The 11,241-nt window shown below is 53.0% G+C and overlaps 1 protein-coding gene across 1 annotated transcript in view; it reads right to left on the bottom strand.

Moving 5' to 3' along the window:
* GSE1 (Gse1 coiled-coil protein) overlaps positions 1-11,241 on the bottom strand; it is a 109,083-nt gene that overhangs the window by 4,678 nt on the left and 93,164 nt on the right. The window contains exons 8-14 of the mRNA XM_008567932.1: positions 10,391-10,715; positions 7,509-8,122; positions 6,140-6,252; positions 5,606-5,876; positions 4,052-4,165; positions 2,841-3,212; positions 580-858 (exon numbers count right to left, since the gene is read on the bottom strand). Coding sequence (XP_008566154.1) covers positions 580-858; positions 2,841-3,212; positions 4,052-4,165; positions 5,606-5,876; positions 6,140-6,252; positions 7,509-8,122; positions 10,391-10,715 — 2,088 coding nt within the window. The remainder of the gene's footprint in view (positions 1-579; positions 859-2,840; positions 3,213-4,051; positions 4,166-5,605; positions 5,877-6,139; positions 6,253-7,508; positions 8,123-10,390; positions 10,716-11,241) is intronic.

Here is an 11,241-nt window from a genome sequence, read left to right as displayed (position 1 = left end):
AGTGCTGGGTTTGGCCAGGGGAGGTAAGCTTTTGACACTTTCCTAAGGGCTTGCCACCTTCAGAAAAGTGCTCAGCCAGAGGTGAACCTCAGAGTAAAGTCAGCTAAAAACATGAGTGGCACCCACTGACCACTGAACAATCCTTGCAGCATGGGGATCTGGCCTTGCCCTCCGGGCTCACCTAAGTCAACAAACTAGAGTGTTTTCCAGGACCCTCAATCGAAGCCAAGGCAAGCATCAGGACTGATGGGATTTCTGCAGTCCATGTTTGGGCTGTCACTCTTGTGACAGGTGCCACAACGCAGCCGGTGTTAGGGTACTTCAGCGTCCCCAGTGAGAACAGTCTCAGGTTTGGGCACAACGAATTACTGCTACCACAAGCCTGGGCCCCTGCAGAAACCTGAGGAACATTCACCTTCTGGTATTTGTACCTAGTGTGCCCCAGGAAATCTAAGTTCTGGTACTGTGACTCAGAAACAGTCCCTGAGGCAGGCAGAAGTCCTGCACAAATGAGTATTTAGCTGCTTTTCCAAACTACTTTACCCTGCATACCCACCACCCAAGCCACTCCTTCTGTACCTTCTATGTGTTCCTGGTAAGCTTCAAAAATTGCCTCAATCCCTTGCCACTTGCGCCTGGGGGTTTCCTCCTCCTCCTCTTCGCCGTCCTCCTCCTCCTCCTCCTCTTCGTCCCGGTCCATCTCCTGCGCAGGTGGGCCCTTCCTTGCAGCTAGGGGCTCCTGCTGCCCGTTATGCTGTGGCAGAGGAACCCGGCTGGAGGACTGCAGCTCAGGAATGTTGTAGTGGACGGACGTGTCAACCTTGTGGTTCTGCTCTGCAGACAGCATGGCTACGCTCCCTGGTGGGGAGAAAACAGGGCTCGTCGTGATGCAGGGTTGTGTGTAAAGGGGTGGTAAGGGGATGACAAATACCGTCTAGAAAGGGGGCTCTTACCTGCCTTTGGTGTAGAGCCAGCATGAATGCAGGTCTCCAGGCTGGGCCAAAGATGGCACCATAAGGTTAGAAATGGCCTCAGAGAGGGGCAGACCTGAGTTCCAATCAGCCATAACAAGTGTACAATCCTGGCTGAGTTCATCTCTGAGCCATCTGTGGGTTTGAGCTTGGTCTGTACCTGGCCCTCAGTAAGTACCAGCCTCCTCCTCCCCTGAAATGCAGATATTCCAGTCCTGGGCACAGCCGGGGCTCCGCCCTCTAGCAGGAGTAAGCCTTACTGTGGCCTGTTTAAACAGGGTCTGCTCTGTCTTGTAGCACGGCCCTGCTGGTGATGTTTTCATGGCCACACGCTGCCTCCCTGTGCAGACAGTGGCCTCTGGTAGAGCCCAAGGCTGGCTTAAGCAAGGGATTGGTTTGGCAGAATGACTTTAAAATCCTGAGGAAATGGTCAAGTGTAAGGCACAAAAAATGTGTTCTAGGCCACAGAAAAGCCTCTGTGTGGTGCAGGGAGGGCCTTTCAAAGCTTCTAAGAGCATCTCAGAATTGCTCTGTAATATCTCCTTTAGACAGGATCTCCACCCTGAGGAGTGGGGAGCTGTAGTGGATTGAGTTATGTCCCCCCAAAACTCACTAACGCTTGAACTGTCTCCCAAGTTTTATGTGTTAGAAACTTAGCCCCACTGTGACTGTTAAGAGGGTAGGAAATCCTATTATGGTAATTGAAAGGGAGAGCCTTGAAGAGGTGATTGGATTGTAGGACCATGCAATAGTGAATGGATTAAAAATGGTGGTCAGGAGTTCTGAGGGCTTTAAAAGGAGAGTCTCTCTTGCTCTCTCTCTGCTTTCACCATCATGTGAGACCCCTGGTCACTGTTGCCACCACCAGATGGACTGTGGACTTCCCAGCCTCAGAAACTGTAAGCAATAAATTATTTTCTTTATAAATCACCCAGTTGCAGGTATTTTGTTATAAGCAACATAAATGGACTATACAGGAGTGATTTGCATCTGATCTTGAAAAATGATTCTTTCAAATAAATTTACAATACAAATCCAATAATGCACTCCTGATTTCTGGGGAGTCTTTTTTAATCACTGCAAAACCCAGTGCCTGCTTGTTCTCTCTTGTTCCTTGTCAGGAATCAGTCTGTCTCTGCTGACACATTAACTGAGGTGAAAGACAAATCATAGTGCCAGAGCTGGATGTCTACAAATGGTTTTAATCTGTTTTAGCTCAGCTTTCATAGGTGCAGTTACAAACACTTAAGCGTGGTTTTGCCATAACTATTTCCTTCTGGTTATCAGAATTTACAAGAATTTATTTCATACTTGGTATTTACTTAATCATTGAGGATTCTTTTTTTTTCTAGGATTCTTTTCTAATCAATTTCAACTTTTGATTCATTGGGAATAGAATGTCACGACCACCATCCTGTGACTTTCAGTGATTCCCATTCCCACCAAAATTTTAGAGGGAGTGAATCTGGAGATTGGGTGCAGGGCTAGGCAACTGTTATATCCCTAAGCACTCATGTGGCCCAGTGGTGCCTAGTCATCAAAGGAGCATGGAGATTTCCAGCTGAGTCCCATGGGGTCACCCAGAAAGTCACTCTTCTGTAGAATGCATGAAGTACTGTTTTTGACAGTAAGGCACTCCATCTGGTCTTACTAAACTCAGACACTAAATGTCCTGGGAGTGTGGTCTGCAGACTAGCACCAAGTTCACCTAGGAGCCCGTGACAAAGGGAATCTTGAGCCCTACCCCAGACGTGTGCCTGATGAGGGCCCCAGGTGCCTTGTGGGACGAGCCCATGGCCACAGTGAGCAGCTGCTGGTGCTAGGACTCTAGCCAGCACCAAGGCAGCATGGGACAGGCAGCCTCATTACCTTTGTGCTTCTGCAGGGCCTTCTGGGTGGACTGCAGCACTGATTCATGGAACTGGTGTGCAAACTCTTCTGCCACAAAGGGCTCCCATGGCTTGCTCTTCCCGTTGATGCTGTGGGACAGTGGCATAGGAATGTCCTTGGGTGCAGCGCCCCGGATATAATGAAGCATGCTCAGGCTCTTCTTGCCCCCTGTGGCCTCACTTGGCCTGGCATTCTCACTGCTGGCAGGAGCTTGCTCCTGCACTCTTGAGAGCTCCTGAGGTCGGAGCTGTTCCAGTCTCCCAGGCTCCATGGCCTTTGGGACGTCAGACAAGGAAGGAGCAACAGCAACAGGCTTATCTGCATCTGGAGAGGCTTGCTGCGCAGCTGGTTCTTTTAGAGACAGAAAGTGAGGGAAAATGTTAAGAGCTGCAAGTTAACAGGCAAAGTGTCTAGCACGTGGACCCTGGTCTCTAAAGCTTACATTTAACAAAGACCTTGTGCAAAGGACCAAGAGTCAGGGGACAATTAGCTGTTGTGCACATGGCTATGGTCTCAAGACGGTAGTGTGTTTAGCAGCAAGTCCATCCTTGAAAGGTGCCCTGAGAAGGCATGTGGGAAGAAACAGATCTGAAGGAAGAAGCAGGCTGCTCAGGTCCTGTCTGGCTGGACAAGAGCGAGCGTGTGAAGAGCTGAGAAGAGGACTGGACCAAAAGATTCCCTGCTTTGTTTGGCAGGGCAGAGGTACAATCAGAGGCGTGAAAAGAGAGAAAGTATGAAAGCAGGTTTTGGCGAGGCCTGGAAGGCACAAGGAGCAGAACCAAGACGCGGGAAGAGGAAAGCCGGGGCTGACAGCAGGACAAGGCCACAGGTGCCAGGGCCTGACGCACATCCTCCTTCCTGGGACAGCGCTCGGTGACTTGGGCCACCATTGGACTGACCTCCACATGAGGATCTGTGCCACAAGTGAGGGATGATAGCCGCGACCACGCTGACCACCATACAGGGCTTTGCAGACCCTCCCCTTAACTCTGAGCCTGCCTTCTAATTCGGTCCATCCCGAGGACCTTCACAACTGTGCGAGAACCATAAACTTGCATGAGAGGGATGGAAAGAAACACTGTCTCCAGAGAGGTCAGGATCACGATGAAGACCTTGAGTGGTTGCCTCTGACCCTGGGCAGCCCATGTGATGGTCCCGGGTAGTGGTGGACAGGGCTGTCCTTCCCTTACCGCTCAGGGAGACGGCAGGACTGTCCCTCGGAGAGTTTGTCAACGAGGCTGCCATTGCTGCTGACAGTGCCTTCTGCTTCATGGCACGGAGCATTTCAACAAGTCTCTCTTTGTCTATGAGAAAAGCAGCCTGAGATTAACGAGGCAAGTCACATCATTTGAGAAGGAAGAAAAGTGGGAGTCTAGTCCAGCCATGACTGGCAGATGCAAGCAATTTAAACCAAGAAAAACCAAAAGCGCCACAGGACAGTCCTGTTTAAAGGAAGAAGCCTTCATTTTAAAGCGAACCCAGACTCCTCTCGGTTTTGACTACATGATGTTTTAAGTGCCTCCCAAAGATGGTGCATGTGCGGTGATTACTGCTCTGTGAAACATTGGATAGCATGGTCTTTGGTGGTGACTTCTGAGAATGTACTTATTTAAAAGAGAAAAAAGCTCTCTTAAGGAAACTCCCTGAAGACCTGCGTGGGCCTCTGGAGCACGGTGGGTTCTCCTCTCCCACTGCTCCTGGCCCTCGAGCGTAATCCCACGATCGCTGCCATTTCCTGAAAGGAATGCAGACCCCAAGATATTCCACATAGTGAACTCTTGTGTAAGGGGCACTTCCTGCTGACTCTGATACAAGTGGCCACATCACCCATGGCTTCATCTAGAAATTTAGCCAGGCAAAAGGAGGCTTTCTGCAAACAAAACTATGCCTGTTTCCAGGGATTTGTGCTGGCAATCAACACGTCACTAACCCTCAAAGGGAAAGTGAAAACTCCAGTTTACTGTTTAAAAAAAAAAAAACCCCAAACTGCTGCACTCCAATAAAGAAACATGCTGACAAAACCAAAGAACCAAGAAGTACATTTTGCTTTCCTTGGACTTTTCCTCTAGGGATGAGGCCAGGTATGTTCCCGTCTCAGTAGCATGTAGGTGCATGCCAGGCAGACCGAGGAAGTAGGAGGCCTGAGCAAGTGCTGTGACCACACCACTTCTAGCCCAAAGGGTCTGCCCCAATGTAGCCCTGGGTGGCCAGACCAATCTGGAAGCATCTTTCAGGACAAATAATCCACTCACAATGTGTTGGTGCCTCCTGGTGGCCACAGGCCATTCTCACACCTCCCTCCCCAGGCCTCCATCAGACATGAAGACCAGTGGAGCAAAGCACCAGTCCAGCAAGAGGAAAAGCCACACCACATGAACCTGGTGTGCTGGTGACCCCTCACTCCAAGGTGGAGTCCCTGAAGGGCTCTGCTCAAAGACCTGCCTTCTCAGGCACTGGAAGACGGACAAATGACAAGGGCGGTTGTCAGCTTGAGATGGGCTTTACATACAGAAGGAGTACCATTGAGTCTTCATGTCCACCCAGGATGCAAGAAGAGAGAATGTTCAACTGGGGGGGAGTTTCAGACAGAGCGAAAGTAACAGATAAGAGCCACTGAGGTGGGCTCACAAGAGCACAGGGGCTGCTCAGAGGAAGCCCAGGACTGATGGCGTTTCCAGACCCTGTCTCTTCAGGACCACGTGCCATTCTAGCGAGCGCCCCACCTTCCCACCCAGAGGCCATACCTTTCCTCTTCTCGGCGCTGATGTGGGTCAGGTTGAAGATGGTCAGGAACTTCTTCTTCTCTTCCAAGTTGGGGCTGTTGTTCATCTCGTCAGGGCTGTAGCGGGTGGACAGTGCCAGTCTCGGTGATGGTGTCTGCCGCTTGTTCTGAATCGTCGGGGGAGATGGGCTTCTTTCTCTCAGCATCCGCCTCCTCTTCCTCCGCTTCTGGGCCACCAATTCCTCCTTCTGCTGTTGGGTGGTCAAGCCAAAAAGTTGCAAAAACTCTAGCTTCTAGATTAAGAAAGAAAACAAATGAGTTTGAAACCACTGACACTGGTACACTTTCACTGTCCTGGGGTCCACTCCTGGGGTCCTTGAAGCCTGTGTGCCGTGACTGAGAGGAGCTTGGGGGTATGGACTGTGTGCCAGCACCTCTGCAGGAACCTGGCAAGGGTGGCATGGGCTGGGGGTTGCAGAAGCCAGGAGGCAGGCACTGACACAGGGACCAAAAGCCCAGCCCAAAGCATGCCACAGTGGCTAGGAGAGCCCAGTACCTCGGAGGACGTGTCCAGTTTGAGAGGTGGTTGCTCGGCTACGCAACGGAGGTGAGCCCTGACCTCTTCCTCATCGCTCTCATCATAAGAGTCATCAAGGTCATAGTAGTATCCTGATGGCAAAAATGGCTGTATTCAGTGGGGAATGGAGACTTCGAGTCTCCAGGGGATGCACATTTGGCGGCACATGTGTGTGTAGACTGCCCGTTGGCCTCCTGGCCCCTTTGAGCACCCTGAATGCAGGTTCCCATCTGAGTCAAAAAGATGAGAACCTGCATTAAACCCAGTGGGGATTCACGATTCTTAGGAGTCCACGAGTGGCTGTTCGGTCCTTGGGCTGACACTGCCTCCCTACCCAGGCAGGGGACCACTTGTCACGCAGGCCTGGGGCCATGTCCACTGCAACATGAGGCTGTTTGTGCACATGCCCTCCTTCCTGCTGTGGCCATCTGGGTCCATCACCCAGATGGGGACAGGCACACAGAGACCCCATCTTCTCAAAGGCACAGAGAACAATGGCAGAATCCCTACTCCATGAGCACTGGAGTGTCCCCCTCCTCCTTTACAAGGTGACTGGGGAGAAAGTCCCTGGTTGGGCCCTAAATCTAGCCTAGACCAACATCCCAGGAAGCTGTACCCCCATTAAGAGAAGGCTGAGTTCAACATTGGACAGGACCCGAGCTTCCAGTAGGAGAAAAGAAACTGGCCTGGCACCTCTGATCCATTTCTCAGATATCTGTGGAGGATCCAAGCCCCTGCTCCCTCCTGGCCAGATGGGGGTACGGGTGGAGACAACCCTCACACCAGGGCCTGCTCATCTCATCTCAGCTCTGGGGAACTCGGAGAGCTGCTGGCTGAGGTCCCTCAACCAGCAGGAGCAGCAGGGAGGTGCCTGACCTCCTGTCCTGACCTGGAGCAGTGCCAGTGTCTGCCTCCCCACTCCCCTGGCCCATCTATCTGCAAGTAATAATGGCAGCCCCACATATGGAGCCCCTGCTGGGCCCAGGCCCACTCTGTCACTGACCTGCTCCCTATTATGCTGCACTATTAATATTTAAAACCATCTTAAAACCATCTTATTACTGTCCATTCATCATTTATTAACTGTGTGTGTCTGCAGAACCGTCTTTACAGACAGACTTTGATTTGGCTTTTCGGGACAATGTACATCTTGGCAGGCTGGGCAAGGGGCCCAGGGTCTGTTCTCCTCAACAGAGCTGTCAGATTGTTACACAGAAGCCAGTGAATGTGCTACCCAGAGCTGGTTAAGCAGGAGTGGGAGAAAGGAGGGGCAAGTGGCTGTCACTAGGCCCTTGTCCCCACTACGCTCCTGTCCCCAGCAGGCTAGGGGCCATGAGGGAGGCCTGACCTTTCTCCTGGGCCTCTCGCCGCCTGCGCTCCTCCAGGTCCAGCTTGCTGACCAGTCGCCGGCGCTGCTGCAGGAGCTCATCGTAAATGTAGGCAGGGTCGGGGCCCCGTGTTGCTGGATGCCGGTAGGGTGAGCCGGGCTTCAGGGACCCGCTGAGCTCCCCAAAGGGGGCTGCCTGTGGAAGAGAGGCCCGTTGCTGGCCCAGGATAGTCTGGGTGGACTTCTCCAGCTCGGCAAGGAAGGGCCCAGGCCCATGGGGGAAGGCCTGGTGCTCCAGGTTTCCAGCCTCCCGTGGCGGTGGTGGCTGGTACTTGTCCAGGGGGGCGGCCTCACGCTTCCGGGGATTCTCCTCTGCCTTCTCAGGGCAGTAGACCCGCTCCACCTTCACTAGCGGCACAGCAGCCTGGCGGCTGGGCTCAAATGCGGCTGGGTGGCTGTGCAGAGGGTGGCTCTCAGCCCGCCGTGTCTCCAGGGTGTTGTCCATCAGGGACACCGGGTTCCAGAGGGCTGTGGGCACTGTGTGGTGCTGGGGCTTGGGCGAGATGAGTGGTGGTGGCCCGCCAAAGTGCTGCGGGGGGTCACGGTTGCCTGGCTCATGGCGGTTTGGTCCCGGCCTAGGAGAGCAGACCAACCCGTCAGCCACAGGAGAACAGATTAGCCAGCCACCCACAGGCCTCCCACCAGCTCCTAACAGGGCCCTAACACAACCCCCTTAAATAACGGGCTGGAGGGGCAGCCCTCATCCTTGTTTTCCACAGGGAAACCAAATCTGTGCCAGAGGTATGGCCCTGCCACCAGCACCCTCTGCCAGATACACCATGTAGCAGTTAGGTAGCAGAGGGCAGGCCACAAGACACAGCTTCTGTATATGCCCAGCCCAGAGGCAAACCCACTGTGGGGCAGAGACCCTGGGACCTGTGCCCCTGCCGCCCCCCAGTGGTCCCTGGCAAAACTGTAGTGATATTATACAGCCAGTGGCTGAGGCCCCAGAGCTGCACCCAAAGCGTCTTCAAGGGCCTGCAGAGGCAGGGAGGGAAGTGGAGGGTTCTCTAACACTCGGGACCTTCCATCAGACAAGCAGTTTGCCTCACGACTGTACTAAATGACTTGTTTCCTGAATGCACATAAAACAAGGTTCAATTTATAAAGGGCTATTTTGGGTGCTGTTTTCCCAAAGCTTATTTTTTTTTCCTCCTTAAGGGAGATATACTTCTAGGATGTTTGGACCCATGCTGCTCAGTGACATAGGGCAAAGTCTGAGCGGAAGGAAGCAGCAGCGGCCATGGGGGGCATGGGGTTGGGCTCTCCCCACTTCGCCAGGGGTACCATTTAAACAGCTGCCAAAGCTCTTAGTTACTACACACCCAAGACTGGGAGAAAAACCCAACACTGCTGCACCTCTCAGCAGCAGAGTACTACAAAAAACTGTGTTGTTAAGTAATCATCAAAGGAATATAAACCATTATCAGAATAAATATTTCACACACCAGAGCCAAGCACTGAATAGTTCCCTAGCTTGGAGCACAAGGATCCTGTTCAAGAACATCAAGTTCAGGTGCTGTAAGGCTGTGCTCACAGCCAACTTCCGTGGGAGCAACCGAGGCTACACAAGGGTTACCACCCTGCTTCCCCTCCACACCCCTGGCCAGCACGGGGCTTGGAGGTCCTGAGGTGAAGGCCACCCGGGCTTGAAGCAGTGGCACACAGATGGAAAAGGCTCTGACCCCTAAATTGGGTCCCTGCGGAGCCCCGAAGAGGAAGACACCAGGGGAGGAGGAACGCCTGGGTTTTATCAGGTGATGCCAGACGTGAACCAGCTGTCCTCAGTCCTCTGCGCAAGAGGTGCATTCAAAGGACACAGAGCAACTCATGAGCAGGCAAGACAAGAGCCTTTCTGAGGCTTCAGCCTGGGCTGAGAGGGACAGGACAGTGCAGCAGGCAGGACCTCATTCTGGCAGTGCTGGGCAGCGCAGGCTACAGGGAGACCCTACCAGTGGCCCATCATGTACGATTAGCTGAGCTAATCCCCCTGCTGCCCTACTTAGCAATGGAGGAAAGAGAGGGAGGAAGGGAGTAGAGATCTAAAACTGCTGGGTGCCACTGTCCCAGATACCCAAGGGTCTCTTATCCTGTGACAGCACCGTCAAGGGCTGGAAAGACACTCAAATCTTCCCGCCCACCCTCATTCGTGCACAGCTGAGGAAAAGTGAGGCCCAGAGAACAAAGGCCAGGTGTCTGGGTCCCCGAGCCAGGCCTAGAACAGAGCTCTAGAGGCCTGGCCAAGTTCTCTCCATCAACTCTTGCTGAGGATCTCAGCCCAGCTCTGGGCACCTGGGAGCAGGGAGGCCCAGAGGCTGCAAGTGCCAGCAGCTAGGGTCCCAGAGACAGGCACAAATACCTTTTGGGGAATTCTTTCATACCCAGGCTGGAAAATGGTATCTTTTATTGAAAAAACAATAAAGCCATTTATTTACTTAAATAAAAATTAAAGGTAGTCCCTTCTCCTTAAAAGGCCAGGCTCAAAAGCAGAAGATGGAAAGAATAGGCACCATTAGTAATTAAAGCTCTTTCCTCAGTTCTCTTCAGGGGCCTTCAATGGCCTCCCAGGGCCTTGGGGGGCTGCGTGGGAAGATCCTGGCTCTGGACATGGACTTGGCCAATCTCTACTTATGGACTGGGTGCCTCACCAGAGCCTCAGTTTCCTCTAGGCCAGACGGGATTAGAATATGAACACTGAATGAGATTATGAGTGAAAACGCTCAGCAGGATGTTGAGCAAACAGCAGGTGCTCAATAAGCATTGGCAGTGAACTCGTCTGAATGCAAAGACACATTACTCCTATCTGCTCACATGAGTCCCCTGAGCCCCCACCCGGGCCCCACCTGGTGCTGTCAGGCCTGTGCTCCGCCTCCGTTGTCACTGGGGGCCGGCCCATGTCCAGGTGCTGCTCCAGCACCTGCTGCCGGAACTCTGACACCTGTGATTGCCGGTCCTCCTTCTCCTGCCGCAGCCGCCGCTGCCGTGCCAGCCACTTCTCCTCCTCATTGGTGCGCTGGATCAGCAGGGCCGTGGCGGTACTGCTGCCTGGCAGAGAGAAGAGGCCATGGCTGGAGATGAGGCTGGGCACGGTGTGGTGCGGGGCCGGCACTGGGTGCAGGGGGTGCGGCACAGGCTTGGGTGCCTGCAGGCCTGTATCCTTCAGCTTCTCTGTGGGGAGAAACGCTGTCACCGCAGGAGCTCAGCCTACTCCTGCCCCCTGCTCTCCCACCCAACTGCCCAGAGAAGCCAGCGCTCTGTGAAAGGTTCTTCCTGCAGCCAGAACCTAGACAATGGATACTTTATTTTTACTTTTTGATTAAAAGATGACCGGTAAGGGGATATTAACTCTTGACTTGGTGTTGTCAGCACCATGCTGTCCCATGTGAGCAAACTGGCCATCCCTATATAGGGATCTGGACCTGTGGCCTTGGTATCAGCACCACACTCTCCCAAGTGAGCCACGGGCTAGCCCTGACAATGGAAACTTTCAGGAAGCAGTTCTTGTCCCCAGAGAGCAAGGCACTGTGGCTGGCTGCCACTGCTCCTAACCAGCTGAGGATTGGCCCACCAGATAGTGCTTAGGTAGGTTCTCACTGGCCCCAAAGAGCAGACTGTTAAAATTTCAGGAATTATCAAGCCCATTGTTAAATACAGCCATTATTAAAAGATAGGTTATACAAACTTGCAATGAAAT

This window comes from Galeopterus variegatus, unplaced genomic scaffold (genome assembly GCF_000696425.1).
Source record: "Galeopterus variegatus unplaced genomic scaffold, G_variegatus-3.0.2 Scaffold357, whole genome shotgun sequence".
NCBI classification, from domain to species: domain Eukaryota; kingdom Metazoa; phylum Chordata; class Mammalia; order Dermoptera; family Cynocephalidae; genus Galeopterus; species Galeopterus variegatus.
Note: the sequence above shows the minus strand (reverse complement) of the source record. Positions and strands in the feature narration are given on the sequence as shown.